The sequence below is a fragment of the Desmodus rotundus genome, chromosome 12 (genome assembly GCF_022682495.2).
Source record: "Desmodus rotundus isolate HL8 chromosome 12, HLdesRot8A.1, whole genome shotgun sequence".
NCBI classification, from domain to species: domain Eukaryota; kingdom Metazoa; phylum Chordata; class Mammalia; order Chiroptera; family Phyllostomidae; genus Desmodus; species Desmodus rotundus.
In genome coordinates, this window is record NC_071398.1 from 52,926,219 (window position 1) to 52,944,810 (window position 18,592).

The 18,592-nt window shown below is 45.2% G+C and overlaps 1 protein-coding gene and 1 long non-coding RNA gene across 3 annotated transcripts; one reads left to right on the top strand and one right to left on the bottom strand.

Moving 5' to 3' along the window:
• Positions 1-993: 993 nt before the first annotated feature.
• On the bottom strand, positions 994-6,254 carry LOC112313682 (uncharacterized). The gene is made up of 3 exons (XR_002975715.4): positions 5,917-6,254; positions 1,500-1,664; positions 994-1,188 (listed from the first exon to the last, which is right to left on the bottom strand). It is a non-coding gene; the product is annotated as an uncharacterized lncRNA (long non-coding RNA).
• Positions 6,255-6,378: 124 nt separating this feature from the next.
• Positions 6,379-18,353, top strand: ZNF322 (zinc finger protein 322). 2 transcript variants are annotated; one of them, XM_045203766.3, is made up of 4 exons: positions 6,405-6,533; positions 7,226-7,292; positions 13,411-13,485; positions 14,077-18,353. In XM_045203766.3, the coding sequence occupies exon 4, from the start codon at positions 14,252-14,254 to the stop codon at positions 15,476-15,478; it is 1,227 nt and encodes a 408-aa protein (XP_045059701.2). In that variant the 5' UTR covers positions 6,405-6,533; positions 7,226-7,292; positions 13,411-13,485; positions 14,077-14,251; the 3' UTR covers positions 15,479-18,353. The 2 variants fall into 2 exon arrangements, with proteins under 2 accessions (XP_024425975.2, XP_045059701.2); XM_024570207.3 differs by lacking the exon at positions 7,226-7,292 and having other exon boundaries at positions 6,379-6,533.
• Positions 18,354-18,592: the final 239 nt, after the last annotated feature.

Consider the following 18,592-nt stretch of genomic DNA (forward strand, 5'->3'; position numbering starts at 1 on the left):
AAATAAAGACCTTATCAGATAAACAAAAACCAAGAGAGTTCAATATACTCTTAGAAGACATGCTAAAGGGAGTCCTTCAAGTTGAAATAAAAGGATGCTAGATGGCAACACAAAAGCTTAATGCAGTAGCATGCAAATGTAGTGCTTGCAAACACAGGCTCTCATATCAGACTGTTAATATTTCAGCTTCCTGTGACTAAATACGGGGCCTGGGACAAGTTACTGAGTCTCTCTGTGCACCAGTTTCTGCTAAGATAAAAACAATAATACACATCTCATAGAATGTCTGTTACAAGTTAGAGATAATACACGAATAGTGATTAGAACAGTGGCTGGAACATACCACATACTCAAAAAGTAAATAAAATCTATTATCTCAGATATTAAGAAGACCCTGGATAGAGTAGTTTGGCTTTACTTAGAAGTTTTCACTGAAAACAAACATGAAACTAAGCTGCCTCTCCTCTGGTGAAGAATTCCAGCAGCAGAGCCTGTGATTAGTTGACTTTGGAATGTGGCTGTAGAAGAGCCGGTGATGCTCTCACCACTCACTCCCTAAGCTCAGTGCTTTGCTCACAATCCAAATCCTTGGTCACCTGGCCCAGGCTTTTGACCTCTGTGTTGTTAGTATTCATCCTTTCCCTTTGATGTGTGAGGGCTTTTTAAAAACATTGTTTCATGTAACAACTGAGCATGGAAAGTAAATGTATATGTTTCACTCTGAAGGAAATCTCATTTCTGCTACCACTCATAGCTGACTCCAGCTGGGAAACATAACCATAGAAGACTGGGAAACCTCCTGATAGGGGAGCAGCCCCATCCTCCACTGCAGTGGTCTCCACCCACACAAGGCCACCACTAGCCCTCCTACAGCCTTTCATCCCTCTCACTGGACACACCTTCAGTGACTGAGCTCTTCTGCTGAGCTTTCATTACTGAACTCGTGGGGATTGCAGCTCCAGGTGTCTATTTAAGAACGAGACGTGGTTGTTATTACGTAGTTTTATTTACTTGCAGCAGGTAAAGGGAACTGGATTCGTATCTAAAGCTCCGCCTCCCCAAAGGAAGGCTTATTCATGGCTTATATACCCCAGTTGGTCAATTGCCTGCTGATTTCTTCTTTGCAGTTGGCTGGCCTTGGTTGGGTTCCAGTCCAGCTCATCCAGTTACAGTTGTATCTGCAAAATACTGTTGTACATTTTAACATTTAGTAAGAACCGCCCGACCTTTAGCCCCTTGTCCTGTCTAACAATTCCCCCACCCCTGAGGTCTTCCACTCCTCATTCTTGAGGGAATGGGGACAGGGTCATACTTTTGTAAATGCGTCCCACTGAACATGGACAGAGTATGTCTTTGTTACAGTGAAAGTCTCTGGCTACCTGACTTATCAAAGTCTTGGGGTACTCCAGGTTCTGGGACTCCTGAGAAAAAGAATGTGCGCAGAGACAGGAAGTAAAATACTGTGAGAGGTAAGGGCAGACTTAGTGGACATCACTTACCCTTTGAAGAGCAGCTTGAGGACAGGCAGAGCTTCACCAGAGTCCTGTGGATCTGGCCCCTCGTTCTCAGTGGTACGGCTGGTCTCACTTGAGAGTGATATATGCAGGAAGCTCTGTCTTGTATTTTAAAGAAATATACCATATTTTTCGGACCAGAAGATGTGCCTAGGTTTTAGAGGAGGAAAATAGGAAAAAAAAAATTTGAAGCAAAAAATGTGGTAAAATATTTAATAACATCCTTTAAAGCAGAAATCCTACAGTGAGTCAGGTAATCTACATTCACACTAAAAGATGCACCCCCCAAATTGGGGGGGTGCGTCTTATAGTCCGAAAAAATACGGTAGTTACAATTTTGTTTTCTCCTAATTCCAGGGCTCTGGCCAATGCCCTGAGTTCAGCTTTTTGAGCAGAAGTTCCCAGGGGAGGGTCCTGCTTCAATGGTAGGGTATCACTGGGTACCCTGCCCTCCTAACTCCCCACCTATAAAACTGCTCCCACTGGTGAACCATGTTTCTTCTAAGTTGGCTAATGGCTCAACTCCTAAGGTTGTTCTTACTAGAACACAATTATTTCAGCAGTTATGATCTGGGGCTTTGAAGGAGGCTGGAAATAGGGCAGCAGGATTGAGGCCGGGACTACTTTTATAGTGATGCTCAGATTGTCCAAGAACATGGCCAGGTATTGAATCATTCTCCTCTTGTTAGCCAATTATCTCCTTTGCTTTCGAGGACCTCACTACCTGATGTGAAGTCCACATAGTTAGAGGCTGTCCCATTGTTAACTTTTCCTGCTTCTGTAGTTAATAGCCAGTTGCAACCACTGCCCTCAGGCAGCATCTGTGTCTAGTTGCTTTAAGAAAAAAAGGCAATTGCCTGACTTAGAGGCCTCACAGATGAACTAACCCCTTGGGGCAATTCCTTGAGTCTCAGGCACACACAATGCAATTCAAAAGGCTTCTCCAAATCAGGAAAGCCCAGGGTAGGAGCTTCCTTTCCCTTGATCTTTGGTTTCTCAGAAGCATTCTGGCACTCTTTGTCCCACTGCAGACTTATTCTGGTCTCCTTTCAATTTGTCATACAGGGACTTGGCTGTAAGACCAAAATTAGTGATTCAGATGATGAGTCCTGTTATTCAGAGAAAACCTCTCAATTGTGGCTAGGTATTCCTACTTCCTACTATGATGTAGGCTTCTCTGTCCTTGGGAAATAAGAAAACCCAGGTACTTCTGGTTTGGATATCTGGGCCCTTTTCTGGATTACTTTGTATCCCTTTTCTGCTGGTATTCCTGTCTGAAGTTCTTTACCAGGACTGGCAATTAGAATGGCACCTACATATTGTAGAACAGCTTCATTTTCAAGTTGGAGGTCCCCGAAGAGGGTTGGGGAGTTTTTAAAACCATGTGGTAACACAGTTCAGCAACACTGGGACTTTTGATGGGTGTCAGAATCTTCCCATTCAAAGACAAAAATTTCTGGGAGTGGTACTATTTTAACAGGTAGGGCATATTTTAACCTTCCAACATTTTCTTGTGCCCAAACAGCTGGATTAACCTGATTGAGAATCTCTAGGCATATAGATCCCTGATCTTTGGGTGAAGTAGGGCCATGTACTCAGTTTTTTTACCCTTGGGAATCAATACTTCAGCTTTTTTTGATCTAAATAGATGGCAGCCCCTAATTCACTTAGTAGGTACCTTCCTAAGAGGGGAACAGTACAGTCAGGTACACAGAGGACAGAGTATGACAGCCGTTTTAATCCTATGTCACATGTCAGAAGCTCAAAGAATTTGTGTCTGGCTTCCCTGGTACCCCTTTAATATCACATTCCGTCTTGGAAAGGGGGCCCTTCCAGGTGGTAAAATCAGAGTAAGTGGCTCCAGCATGTAACAGAAATCAATTTCCTCCACTTCTGTATTCAGAGTAAGCTGAAGCTCCTCACAGGAGATTGAAATGTTATCTATTGGAGGCAAGAGGGCAGTGCTCTGGCCCCATCAGTCCTCCCCTTCCACCTGGGGCAACTGCAGAGAATTGGGAGCTTCCCTTTCCTTCTTCCTCAGAGTATTCGGGGCCCTCTCTCTTCCAGTGTCCCCCTTGTTTGCAAAACACACATTGATTAGACTCCAGATTTGCTGGACACCTTTGATTGGTCCCAAGACGGGGGGCAGGGTTACTCACCCAAGGTGGTCTTTTTCTTCTCCTCCCCAGACTACCTGAAGCCTGGAGGGAGATGGCCAGAAAAGCTGCCTGCTTTTTCATCTTTTCTTTTTCCTTCCTTTCTTCTGACACATCCCTGTTGTTAAAAACCCTAAAGGTCAGCTTTGGCTAATAGGAGGTGGGAGTGGTAGGACCCACCACTATCTTTTGTAACTTCCTGCAGAAGTCTGGAGCACTTGGGGATATGAAATAGGTGTTCAGGATAGTGTCACTTCCTGTGTCCTCAGGGCCTACTGTAGTGTATTGTCTTAAACATTCATTCAGTCTTTCTCAGAAGGTCAAAGGGCTCTCATTGACCTCTTGTGGAATGTTTCTAGTGGGGTGACGACCATACCTTCAGCAGTAGGCTCCCATAATAACAAGGCAGCCCTGCCTCATCAGTCACTGGGGCCAATGACTGAGGGTCAGTACTGGCAACTGACTCATCTGCCAGCCACCAGTTCTAATTATTAGGTTGAAGAGCATGTTTTCATCAGCTTCTTCCTTATTTTTTAACAGTAAAGGTTTTTATCTTCAGCAGTGGGCTGGATGGTAAGGATGGATTAATTATCTCCCCAAGTGGAATTATGGGTGATTCCACTTATTATGGGTGAATATACCACTAATCAAGCTAACAAACTTCAAGTCAGCCTGAAGTCCCTCAGTATTTCCCTCCTCATTATACAGATCTGATGTCGAGACAGGAACACAGATAGTAGCCATTTCTCCTTCTCCACTCAGAGTCCAGTGTGGCCTCTGGGTGAATACTAGTACCTTGATGGGTAGCGGACTCAGGGAACGGGGGACACAGGATGGCAGTATTCGTTCTCTATTCTGGGGAAATTTCAAAGGCATCCCTCCCAGATTAGAGAGACCAAAGGAATCAGGAGGCTGAAGGCTGGGAGGGGGAGGCAAAGGGGACTCAGAAAAAAAACAGACCTCCCCAGGAGGAAGACAAGGGCCCCTGTTGGGAGCACCTGGAGGTGAGAAATCAAGGTCTTCCCAGGGGCCCTCAAGGACTGGCTGTCAGAGCTGGGGGCTCAGTTTCTAATCCTTGGGTCCTCTTTAACACACATTTCTTTTGTAAGCTGAGATTTTGATATAATGCCATACAATTCTGAAGGTATGAGATTTCATTCCATTTATATTGTATTATAATTAAAAGAGCCATTTTCTGGCCAATGTTGCTGGTTCCCTAAAAGACATTGGGGCCATGTGACATTGCAAAAGAAAACTTCTTGTTTCTTTGTTAAAGGGTCATGTTCAAAAAGTGTCCAGTGTATCAGGATGGGACTGAAATTCGGAACTGAAGGTTGATTTCCCATTTTTCTTAAGCGGTATTTCCAACTTCGCAGACAACCCGGCATTGACTAGCGACCAGTTCACAGTCTAATTGAAGAGGTTTAAATTAAAAACCTGCTGCTTTGACTGAACAAAACCTTATGGGTTTGGTATGCCATGCATCAGTGAATTCTGTTCTTGTTCCCCTAAGAGGTCTTCGAACGCGAAGGCTCCTGGCTCCGCAGGAAGGCCAGGAACAGGACCCCCAGGATGACCTCCAGAAATCCCGAACCAGGCAGGGCCCCAGGCTGTCTCAGGTCTCTCTACAATCCCTTCAATCCCCCTGAAAATCCCCTTCAGAAACACCTTCAGTCGGCATCCTGACAAAGGGCTTGCTTTGTGTTGTTTGTTGTTTTCCCTGTTAAGTCCCAGAACCTAAGTGCGCTCCAGAAATGAAACTATCCTTCTGACAACCCTATGCCACAAACGGGAATAGAAACACCAATTACCGAGGCAGCTGGGACCAACTCACCCACCTCCTCTTGAACGGTCTGAACAAGGAGGTTGTGGTGGCCACCGGACTTCACTGCTGAGGCCGGTCGATACGGCATAGCCGCGGCCAGCCCTGGGGGGCACGCCCAGGACGAGTCCTATCCCGTCAGGTCGGGACCCCGGAGCGAGTCCCGGACGAGCTGCGGACCAACCGAACCCCAGAGGAGCCCCGTCTGAGGTTCGATACCCACTCAGGGGGCGCGCAGCTCGGGGTGCTGTATTCAAAGAGGAGACGTGGCTGTCACAAGGGGGTTTTATTGACTGGCAAGCAGGTAAAGGGCCCAGGATTCACTCCCCAGTTCCGACTGCCAGCAGGGAGGCTGGGCCAAGGCTCATGCACACTGTTTGGTTCATTGCACATTGATTTCTTCTTCGCAGTCGGCTACACTTACCTGGCTGTGTTCCGGTCAAGCTCATCTGGTTACAGTTTCGCCCACAAAATCCTGGCGTGCATTTTAATATTCAGCAAGAACAGCATCTATTAAGAACGGCCAGATGTTGAGACCCTCGTCCTGCCCAACATTTTGGGATCCTCCATTTCTTCCTGGTTCTTCGGGTGTTTTTCTCAGGGTTGGCGGCATCCATCCGTGCGACTCCGCTCCTGCGTCCAGTCCGGGTCTCACAGCCCTGAAGAAAGAGCAGGATTCGGAAACGGCAACACAAACCGCGAACAACTTCTACATCCGGGGCCTCGGCAGCTTGGACTAGGCGGCGGCGCCGCGCTGGCTCCGTCCACCACTGCCCAGGGACCTGCGCGCACGCGCCCGGGCCCCGCCCCTTCCCGAGGTGCGGCCCCATTGGCACAGAGGCGTGGGCGGGGCGCGCTGTCGCCGCGGGCGAGTGACGACGTGACTCGAGGGGCGGGGCTGCGCCGCCACCACCGGCCCGGCTGAAAAGGCTGGCGTAGCCGGCCTGGTCAGCGTGGAGGCTCTCCGGACAGTCCGGCCCCAGCTCCAGCTCCCTGCCCCGGCGCGCAGAGGGAGCTGCTCCTGGCTCTCGTCGGCCCCAGGTTTGCTTTCCCTCCTTGCCCGAGGGTGGCCGTTCGGTCTATGGCCGCGGAGCCTGCGGCCGCCGGGAAGCCGGGACCCAGTGTCCGCGAGTAACCGGAAGTGCGGCGGCCTAGGGGCGGTGCGGTGGCCGCGGGGCGAGCGGGCCGCGGACCTGGGCGGCTGGGCCTACAGGGTCGGGTTGGGCCGCGGCGGACTGGAACCCCCGGGCCTAGACCCTGGGAGCCGCCCTGTTCTGCGCGTCCCCGCGGCTCCGGGACCTCCGACCCCGACTGAAAGGCGATCAATGAAAAGTTGAAAAAAGAGAAGCTCAGCACGGTAGTTTCTGCAGATGGTAACAGTGAACGCTGCCGGGCAGTTTTCTACGTGACCTGTGCCTTTCGTCTTGGGGAAGAAACCCGAGGGCCTTGAATGGAGCCCTCCCACCCCCGTCTTTAACGCAGAGATTAGTTATGTTGCATTCGAATCTAGATGCAGGAGAATCCGGTTGGTTTAATCACTCCATAGCTATTTTTGGAAACTGCATTATATGTAACTTTGTTATATACACTTACCAGTGCTAGAAGAATGGGTCCTTGCCCTTAGAGGTTGACATAATACAAACAAAAAACAATTAGCAAAAGAGGTCTTGGGGCTTTTTTATAAAGTTAGTTATCCAGAGGGATTCTTGATAATTTTGTCTTGAAATGGGAAGGAACCGTGGCTACCAGTGGCGGGTACTTCTTGCAGGAGAAACAGAATGCAAGCAGAGGTGGGAAAAGGTAAGATATGGCTGAAAGATGCTGACTGGAGTGGGGAGAAAATGGGACCAATATTTAGATGTTCAGCTTCATAAAAATTATAAATTTCACAAAAAATTATAAATTTCAACATTATTGATTCTTTTTTCTCTAGGAGAGAGAAGAATTGTGTGTTGTGAATAGTTATGGATTAGAGAGAGACCTTTTGGAACCAAAAGGAAGACAGCCTTGGGCCTCTGTTGTTATGGTGAGGGGCACACCAGGCTGTATGTTTCTATACGAAAGTGGTGGGTTTCGGAGGGGGAGGACAGGTAGTAATAGAAGATCCGTGGAAAAGGGGAATGATCCCCTTTCGCTTGTGAGAGAGCAGTGATAAAACTGAGTCCTATTCTACCAATTTAAGTGTATTTTACATTCCATTCCAACATGTTTATTTGCAATAGACTTGTAGTAATTGCTTCTTGATTGATTTGCAGTCCCCCAAAAGGCAGTATGCCCAAGGTTTAGGCAGGCTTAGGAGTCAGAGATGGCACTTTAAGTCCTGGCTCTACTAGCTGAGACTTGTTGGGTAATATTTTAACTGCCCTAAGCATCAGGCTTTTTATCGGTAAGGTGCAAACATTGGTATTAACACCAACTGCACAGAGGTCTTGGGAAGATTAAATGAGGCAATCCATGTAATCAATGAAAAATAAGTAAGACAATCTCTAACCTAGGGTAAGAGTCATCTTTCTTTTAGATAATGCTTTACAGGCTTTGTTTGCTTGCCCCATATAGCCTTTAACTGTAAGGATTACCTTCAGCTTTGAAGTTCTCTACTTAGCCTGTGTGCTTGGACTTTTATTGCCTGCCTCTGACCTAGCCATGGAAGAGAGAACCAGTATCTGTCTTCCTGGAGGAGGGTTCCCTGAATCTAAGACTGGAAGGATACATGTAGGTTTGCCGGATGGACCAGCCAGGGCTACTAGCCTAGCCAGTTGCGTTGCAGCTGGGGCTCCAAGGGTGATGATGGACCTTTTCTTGGGGGGGGGGGCGTTCTGGCATTTATTCATGCATATTTTTCATTCATTCAACTAGTGTATTCTTTTGTAACAAAAGGCTAAGTCCTAACCCAAATGGAAGTTATATTCTAGTGGCAGAAAAACCAATGAACCAAACACAAAACGTATCCCACAAAGTTGAGTAATGCCTGCTCTGCAGAGACATAAAGTGGGTTAAGGGGAAATGCTATGTCAGATAAAGTCCCCATGTGCCTCTATTTGAGGAAGTCATTTTTAGGCAGACACTTGAATCAGCTAAAGGAAAAAGCTACCTGGGGAAAGAACATTCTGGGCTGAAGGAAGAAGTGCAGAGGTTCTGAGGTGGCCAGTGGGGCTGGAGAGAGGTGGAGGTGCCACATTACATAGAGCTGTGAAAATTTTGTGTTTATTCTTAGTGATAGGAGATAGTTAAAATAGTTTGAACTAGGGAAGTGTTATGGTCTATTTAGAGTTTTGACAACTAGACTGTTAATTTGCCAGGAGCTGACATCTAAAAGACTTAGATATGCATAAGAAAATTATTTCCTTGTTTACAGTTTTTTTTTTCTTCTTTGTGCCCCATAGTTGTCAGCTAAGCCTTAGGGAAAATAGAATACCCTGGGCTGATAACTTTAGGAAATACTCTGGTTCATTTACCAGGTTATTTTCAGGCTCACTATCCTTTATTTCTACTCTAATATCCTTTTGGCCTTAACAGTAATACATATTTTCAAAGGCAAAACTCCCGTAAACCCACCATCTTGTATTAGCTATTTGTCTAGATGGCCTGCATATCTTTATAGAAAGTTGCGATTCTCTATTCTTCCTTTCCCTCCTAACATTTCTCCACAACTGCTTTTGTAGTTTTTGCACTCTCTTCATGTTAATCATTAACTTGCTGAGTTATTTTATTATTTATTAATTATTTTATATAGATTTTGAACGAGACTGTGCTAGAGACAGGCACAGAGGGTGGGCTCAATGAGTATCAGAGGTTTTGTGCACGTGGAGATGGATTGGGCAAATAGAACCTGATATTCACTGAGCACCCGCGGAGACCCAGGCACTACTGAGCCGTGTCTTTTCCTGACCCCGTCTCCGTTCTCGCAGCAGCTCCGTGAGGCCTGTAGTGGTAGCTCACCTACTGAATCAAAGGGGAAATCGAAGCCGCAGGACCTTGACTACCCAAGTTCTGACAGCTACAAAGGAGCATACGGGGAACTTGAACCAAAATTTGATTTCAGAGCTTGAACATTTAATTTAACTAGCACAGTATGCCAGCTCTCCTACCATGCTTTTTAAAAAAATAATAAAGTGCCTTTTAATTTTGAAATAACTTGAGACTTACAAAAATGTTGTAAAATAGTGCAAAGAAGGCCCACATACCCTTTGCCCATAGTTCCTACATGTTAACACTTCACTATGCTTGCTTTATGACTCTGTTTACTTGTTTCTCTCTATACACATAGAAATGCAGTTTACATCTGACTCAGCAACAATCCCTTTTGTAGAAATTGACTCTGAAGATTCACCTGCAACGATATGGTAGAACACATGCATAAAGTTATTCATTGTAGCAATGTTTGTAATTTGAAATTTTTAAAACAACCGAAATGCTCATATGTAAGAAAGTGGTTGAAAAAAGGAAAGGAAAAAAAATGCAAGAAAATGGTTGAATAAACTTGATATACCCACATATAATGGGGTATTATGCAGCTGTGAAAGAGAATGAAGAAAATCTTTACAAGCTGATGTGGAGTGATTTCTAGGATAAATGGTAAATTTTAAAAAGCAATAGTATAAAAGAGTATGCTACATTTTGTGTAATAATGTATATTATATGCAACAATATAAAAAGTACCAAAATGTATGCCTCAGTTTGTATAAGGATGTGGTGTTGGACTTTGTTAGTAATTTTCACATTGATACTGGGCTGTGGCTTTTTATACTTCATCAGATGTAGTGATCAGTGTTAAACTTTTTTCACAAAAGAATTAGAAGTTTTTCTTTAGTGCTCTAGAAAACAGTTATAAAGTATCTTTGTAGGTTTGCTAGCATTCTCTTCTGAAACACTCGAGGTCTAGTGGTTTTTTGTGGGGTAGTTCCTTAGTGACTTTTTCAGTTCATTCTGTGCATACTGCTGTTTTAAAACTTCCTGGCTCTAATGGGGTTGATTTGGGTAAATTGTATTTCATAAGGAAACAGTCTTATTTCAGGGGTTATCACATTTATTTGTGTAGAAGTCTACAGGGTGGTCTCGTGTATATGTGGGTTTGTTTGTTCCTTTTCTGTTTTGGTGGTTATTTATTCCTCATCCTTTCTTATTTTGTAAATGTGTGATTTCTCCATTTTTCCCCTGCCCCCATGATGATGTTAGCTAGTACTTTATTTATTTAGGTTTATCAAAATAAGTAGGATTTTGATATATAATTAGGTTCATTGTTTTTCTATTTAGTTCATTGGCTTCTATTTTTATGTTGATTTTCTTCCTTATTTGTTTTTATTTTTCTTAGCTTTTTGATCTGAGAGTTTAGTTTCTTCATTTAATTATTTTATTTTTATTGATAAAAATTATTTAAGACTATATTCCTTTGATCACCGCTTTAAATTTATTTTATAGGTTTTAATATGTAATAGTCAATTATCAGCATTTAGAAATTCATTTAATTTTCCATTTTCTCATTCACCGAAGAGTTGTTACAATAGTTTAGTTTTCCTCCTGGGGGTGATTCTTTGTTATTTGCTATTTGAGGCATTTCTAGTTTTACTGCAGAGTGTTGTTTATGGCACTTTATGGAACTTACTGATACTTCCTCGATAGCCTAATAATATATGACTCTTTCATTTGTGCTTGAAAAGAAAGTTTATTCTTTGTAATGAAGGCGTAAGTTTCATCAGCTACCCATGAGATTCACTTCCTGATTACATTACTTAGGCTTTCTGCATCTTTACTTATTTTTGGTCCACTTTGTATGTCTTTTTACTGACAGTAGTATTTTTTCTTATTAATGTTTTTATTTATGTTTCTTGGCATCTTCTTGGTCTTGCTTTAAACAGGTGACTGTTGTGTAATTTGGTACATGGATAATCAAAACTGTTGTAAGCTTATTGTAATTATGGCCTTCACAGTTTAAAAAGTGTCCTTAATCATGTTTAATGCATTTTGGCTTGCACTCCACTTTGCTCGATATTGCGAATAGAAGCCCTACTGTTATTGTTTCCGTTTGCCTGGTGCTCCTTTCCATCCCTTTATTTTTAGCCTTTCTGAATCATCTTGTTGTAGGTGTCTTGTATTTAGCGCATTTGGCCTTGCTTTGTGAGCCCTGTTAAAAATCACTTTTAATAAGTGAGTTAAACTCATTCACATTTATTGATGTGATTGATGTGTTTGGTCTCATCACTGCCATATTGTTTATGTAACATTTGTCCAATGTGTTTTCATTGCTCTTCTGTTTAAAAGTTTTGACAATGTCTGAGTTTTGTTATTATGGCTATCTTTGTACTTACACCTTTTTAAAAAATGTTTTAATGTCGCTTTTTATTGTACTTTTCTCATTACCATTTATTCCCCTTATACCTTCTTCCACCACCACCACCGACCCCGCAATTACCTTTTAAAATGCCTCTAGTCCCATTTTCTTACTGAGCCTTTAATTATCTGATTTTCCCATTAATGCAGTAACCAGTGAGGTTATTTGACTTTGTTTTCTTCCTCTTCTCCCAGTGTTTGGTTGAGTTGTTTTGATTTTATTGGAACATAAAATGTTTTACGAGGTTGTTCATGTAGCAGCACGTTACCACTTTGCCATTGTGGTAAAGTTTTGCTTTTGTTTGAAAACTGGATGGCATTTTTAGAAGACACTGGAGAGAGAGATTGTGCATTTAAAAATTTTCCTTCATTTTGAAGGACCTGAAATTTTTCTGCTCCTTTCTTCCTTGGCTGTGCGCTCACAGGGTTCCTCTCCTCCCTTTCCACTCTCCTCTTTGCCAGCGAGCAGTTGTCATTCCAGGGCCGCCTCTTCCAGTCCCGCGTGCATGCTAAGTGTCCTCCTTGTGGCCTTCTCTGATCAGAATTCTTTTAAAGTGTTTTCGTACTTAGAGTGGGCTTTAGATCGGCTCTGCCCCGGGCAGCCCAGCTCTGCTTTCTGTGCACCTACTGAAGTCAGTGTTAAGCCGTCGGCAGGAAGCCCATGGCGTTGAGAAAAATGCCAGGGGACTCTCACATTTTACAGTCTGACTTCTGCGGTTCCGCCTGTACTGAGTTCGGCCAAGGGATACAGAAAGGACAAAAAATAGTGAGCTCGCCGCAGGTCGGGTTGGGCTCCCGTGGTCCGCGTGCCCCTGCTGGTCCCCGGCCCCGCTCCGTGCAGTCATACCGTCTGTGCAGGGCTCAGGCTCACGTTCTGTGGGAGAACCGGTTGGCATGCGTGCACTCCGCCTTTGCTGGAACCAGAACCGTGAACGCGTTGTGTGAGTCCTGGCGGCCGTGGCCTCGGTGCGCGTGCCCGCCGCTGTCTACATCTAAGCCCATGCTACCTCCTGCTCCTTAGTGGCAGGAGGGTGGTGGAGGGACCTGAAAGTCTGGTGACCTGGAACAGGCCGGTTAGAGCTGCGAGGGAAGAAATCCCCGACAGGTCTGGCTGTCTGGTTCAGTATGCCCACAGTTGGCTGCATCCTGGTATGTGGCTGAAATAGAAGTTGTGAATAGCCGAAATGGTGATGATGGCATGCCTGCCCGAGAAGGTGGGGGTGGTGTCGTCCCTCCCTGGGGACACATGGTCCCCGAGGTAATTCAGGCCAGGGCAGCCTGCGCTCCTTTGGAAGGTGGCTCCTCAGTGTGCCAGTGAGGGTAGATAGGGGCCCTTTCCTGTGATGCCGTTACATTCCCATGGGTGGTTTATAGACTCTTTATGTCCTTTTTCTTCCAAGAGGCACATGGGGTGACAGGACTGTGAGTACTCTCCTCAGTACTGTACCTAAGGGCTTGTATAAGAAAACCTTGCAGCTCTTTTTAAGGAAACTGTACCTGTTTTAGGTTCTTTGAGTGAAATGATCTAGTGCTGAGTCTAGATCATTTCATTTATGACTGTCTACCCTTTTCTTGTCCTTGTGTTTTACAGAATGCGATTTTCGTTGAGAAATCAAAGTCTCAGGACCAGGAAGTAAATGCTGCTTTCTCTCCATTGACATTCCAGGTGAGCTCCAGCTTCCTCAGTCTTTTGAAGCACACCTTATTTCTTCTGAACCACATCCCTTCAGACCAGCTCCAACCATGTGGCATTCAGCCCTGTCCTTTACCAGCTGAGGATCCAAGTAGAACTGCAATAAGCTGCTTATTAAACACCAACTGTATGCCTGCTCTGTACACTGAGGAAAGAGCAGCAAATCAAAACAGACAGCGTGCATACTCTAGCCACAGACAGCACATCAGTGAGTTTCGTGCACGCTGTACTGGGCAGTGAGTACAGCGTGTGGAGAAAAGCAGAGCAGCAGAGGGGCAGGGAAAGTGGGGCCAGCACCCCTGGGCCAGAGCGAGGGGGAAGAGGAAAAACCTGGGTTTGAGGTCACCCAGGTCACGAAAGGAATAATTATCCCTAGTACTTTGCACTGGTGTAGCTGATTGGTTTTATATTGGCAAAGAGGGAAACTAACTGGTCTCAGCCCCTGCAACACCTGGGGCATTTACAGGCTGATGCAGAACTTCTGTCTTTTCTACAGTGATTTTAACTCTGAGCATTCTTTCTCAGTTATAGGAATATAAATAATACTTCTTCTTTGTCTCACAGTGTTGGAAATACCAAGTAAGGAATTAGTGTATATGATGCTGGAAACCTGTAGAGATGAACAGCTCATGACTCAAAGGCCTAAAACAGGCGTATCTTTCAAGTTCTTATCAGGAAAATGACAGTGAAGAAGATGAGGGGCCAGGGTGGCCAGGCGCCCTAGGAGGGAGCCACAGAGATGCACACTCCAGAAGAGGGACGTGATCAGAGAACTCAGAGGAGGACAGTGCATCGTGCGCACCCTCAGAAGGGTCAGAAGATCTTTATTCGTGTGCATGAGATTACTCATATAGATGACCACATATACCAGTGCCTTGAACGTGAGCAAAACTTCTGCGAAAACTTAGCTCTTATTATGTGTGAGAGAACCCACAGCGGAGATAAACCTTACCGATGTGATATGTGTGAGAAAACCTTCATCCAACGCTCAGATCTCATTTCACACCAGAGGATCCACAATTATGAGAAACCCTATAAATGTAGCAAATGTGAGAAGAGCTTCTGGCACCACTTAGCCCTTTCAGGACACCAGAGAACACACGCAGGTAAAAAATTCTATACGTGTGACATTTGTGGCAAGAATTTTGGACAGAGCTCTGACCTGCTTGTCCACCAGCGAAGCCACACCGGTGAGAAACCGTATTTGTGCAGCGAATGTGATAAGTGCTTCAGTCGAAGTACGAACCTCATTCGGCACCGAAGAACTCACACTGGTGAGAAACCGTTTAAGTGTCTGGAGTGTGAAAAAGCTTTTAGTGGGAAATCCGATCTCATTAGCCACCAGAGAACTCACACTGGCGAAAGGCCCTACAAATGTACTAAGTGTGAGAAGAGTTACCGACACCGCTCAGCCTTCATTGTTCATAAAAGAGTTCACACCGGGGAGAAGCCCTACAAGTGTGGTGCCTGTGAGAAGTGCTTTGGCCAGAAGTCAGACCTCATCGTCCACCAGAGGGTCCACACAGGGGAGAAGCCCTACAAGTGCTTGGAATGTATGAGAAGTTTCACTCGCAGTGCCAACCTAATCAGGCACCAGGCAACTCACACGCACACTTTTAAATGCCTTGAATATGAGAAAAGTTTCAGCTGTGGCTCAGACCTTATTGTGCATCAAAGAATTCACATGGAAGAGAAGCCCCATCAGTGGTCTGCCTGTGAGAGTGGCTTCCTCCTGGGCATGGGCTTTGTTGCCCAGCCGAAAATGAGAACTCAGACAGAGGAGCTGCGCTATCCGTACAGTGTGTGCGACAAAGGCTTCCGCCAGAGCTCGGCCCTCCTGCAGAATCAGACGGTGCACGGCGGCGAGAAGCCCTGTATCTGTAATGCAGGGGAGAAGGGGCTTGAGCTCAGCCCTCCCCATGCACCAGAAGCCTCACAAATGTCTTGGCCAGACAAGAAGTTATAACACCATAAAAAAAACATTTATGAGCCAGAGAACTCATTAAAATGAGGAACTCTAGGCAAAGCTTAGATTTTTCTAAGAGCTCAGACTTCGGTGGGGACCAGAGAATCTGCGATTGTAGGAAGTGTGGGAAGTGGTTTGCCCAGAGAGCTGCCCTAACAGAATCCTACCGGTCACTCCAGTGAGAAACCTTCGAAGACCCTGAGGCTTGGAAAACCTTTAGTCCGAGCTCCAGTCTGGTCACTCACAGGAGGACTCTTACCAGTGGGAAACCTTGCAGGTGCCGAGAGGGAGAGAGCCTCCTAGCCACACTCACTCCCCTCCCTCCAAGGGAGTTCACACCAGAGGACAACGCCCTTGGTGTGCACAGCTCGCTGACGTCAGAGAGCCCACGCTCGGGAGAAACCCCAGCAAGTGTGGTAAAAGCTTCCAACAGAACTGTGACCTTCCTAACCATCAAAGAAGCCATATCAGTGAAAATTTAGGTATTTGTCTTGAGTGTGGCAAAAGCATTAGATGTAGAGCCTTCTCGGGTTTGTATCAACAACAACAAAACCGATCTGAGAAGAGACCTTATGAAGTCTGAGGGAGAAAAGCTGTCAGCCATCAGCTCTTTGGCTGGCACACCATGGAACTCACACGTGTGAAAAACCCCATAAATGTCTTGAGTCTGAAAAAGGCCTTGCTAGAAACCTCCACCTCTGGGCCCCAAAGAACCTGCTCTGCAGGGAATCATGCTCTAGTGCGAGATCTAATCGGGGGCGGTGTACATATCACAGGTGTGAGGGTAACTGCGCTTCCAGTTAGCTGGCCCGTGTGTAGGGGTGACTTTCATGGAGTCCATACCTGGAGGGTTCTTAGATGCCCAAGAGCTTGTTGTGGGAGGAGCTCGGGCAGGTCAGAGCAGGCCTGATGGGAAACTCAGGTAAAGATCCTTTTCTTTTATCTGAACCACTTCATTATGATCGCTTTTCTTTCTCTTTTTAAAATGTGGAAATCCAATAAAGGAAAGGACTGTGCCCTGTGACAGACGGTGTGGCATGTGTTACTGTGGGGGACAGGAGAAGACTGACTTTGCCTCATGGTGGTTACTATTCTTTTAAAAATTCTTGGCCAGATTGGGGACTGATTTTGATAGTCACTTGGGGAACTTGCTGGAAGTGGAAACTAGGCAGCTGGGGATCAGCTCTCCTGGGTCAGGATTCCCAGAAGCTTCCTGTGTATGAGGTTGCAGGGCCAACCTCATACACAGGCAGGACACTCAGCATTTTACTTGGTGTGAGTGGAAGCAAACTTTCAAAGTTTTCCTTTCCCAAAAATGAGTATCACTGGGGTGTTTGAAATTTCTGCTTCAGAGATTCATCTCTTTTCAACTCAGAACGCCAGTTCGAGGAGCAGTTATGGTGTTAGTGTCCACATGCTAGTATCCACATCTTTGTGGCTTCATGTGCCGCCTCTTCCGGTGCTAACATCTCCTTAGCAGCTCCGTGCAGAATGGCCAAGGGAGGGCTGCAAGGATGTTAGGCCCGCGCAGGCAGGTGACGCCTGGTGACGCTTTGTTAATGGAGGAGCCATGCTTCTGGTTTTGAGTATCCTGCCTCCAAAAGCCAGTGTTCTTTTCTCTCCATTATCCTGCTGTTTAATTCAGTCCCATAATGATATGCCTTTCATTTATTTCAGTTCTGCCAAGAAAGGAGAGACTACTTTTTATTCCCAGGGAAAGGATTGCAATCACTACAATATAAGGTATTTATTTGGCTTGGAATGTAGGATTCTAAATGCTAGAAGGGAAAAGTAGTTGCCAAATACATCAGAGGTTTAGGGATTAGCACTTATCTCCAGTTTAACAGAATAACTATTATATTCAACATTCTCTAGAAGTACTGTAATCCAGGGATCTATAAATGAACAGTTCTGAGGGGGGTTTTCCCCTCAAAAGACATGTAATAAAAATAGTTAAGATTCCTGCAGTATTTGGGACTGTAGACTGGTGAATAAATATTTTGTTGCTAGTCTGTGTCTGACTAATCTAGTCGATCTCAGCAAACCCTTGAACCCAGGAGCGCTTGCCTTCGGACTCATGGAGGTGGCCAGCGGCTGCTTTGTGTGTGGCTCTGATCTCTGATCCTAATGGCTGGCTAATGACCTTGATAATCTTAGGGTCGTGGGATAGCTCATAGTGATAGGAAGGAATCTGGGTCTAGGGTTTTTCTTTTAGTAAACAGATCCTGGAAGGTTATTCACTCTGGTATGGTTTAGGATTATTTCCATAAGTAGCTCTTATACCATGGAAAGTTGCCCAGTGTGGTAAAACACACGAGATGTATTTGTTTTTCTTTGATGCCTGTTGCTAGTGTATGTTTGATCACTGTAACTAAAATAGTATGGGTGTATGGCACGGCAGCGACGAAAATTAGTCCTGTGGCTGCTTGCTAGTCATTAGAACCTGCAGAAGGGGACAGAGTTGGCCTCATTGGCAGGGTAATGACCCTTCTTTTGGCTAATCTCACTGGTAACTAGCTGTATCTAGTCTTTAAGTAAATTAAGGATGGACCATCCCCCAAGCAGAACTTTGTGGGTTCGAGACAGGTCCAAGGTCTTTTAACCATGGGGGAAGAGGTGTTGGCACTGCTCACGTAGCATAGCCTGAGGCTGGGGAGGACCACCTGGGAGCCTGTAACCAGCACTAGAAGGCAACTTCTGGGATGGTTGGAGGTTCTCTTGAAACAGTGCCAACCTAGATCTACCTCAGGTAAGTAGTTAGAGTCACTTTCAAGATTTCAGACCAAACGAGACACTTGTATCCAGTGTATTCCTATGCTTTAATGTTTTTGTTTGCCCTCAATTCTTAAATAAACATTTGTTCTGAAAAACTCCATTTTGTCTCCACTGTACTAAGAAAACAATGTCCCCCTACACGTGCAGTAGAATAGAGCAGATACTCAGGAACCCTTTCTCAGTGTATGTGTACGTCATCAGTTATGATGCATGCTTTAAATACCTTACAGTTTTACTTTTCAGTTATGCCTGAATGAAGCTGAAAAAAAGAATAAAGTGGATATTCATGTGGGCCTCAGTTCTGGTGCAGGGACAGTCATTGCACCGTCTCTAGAATTC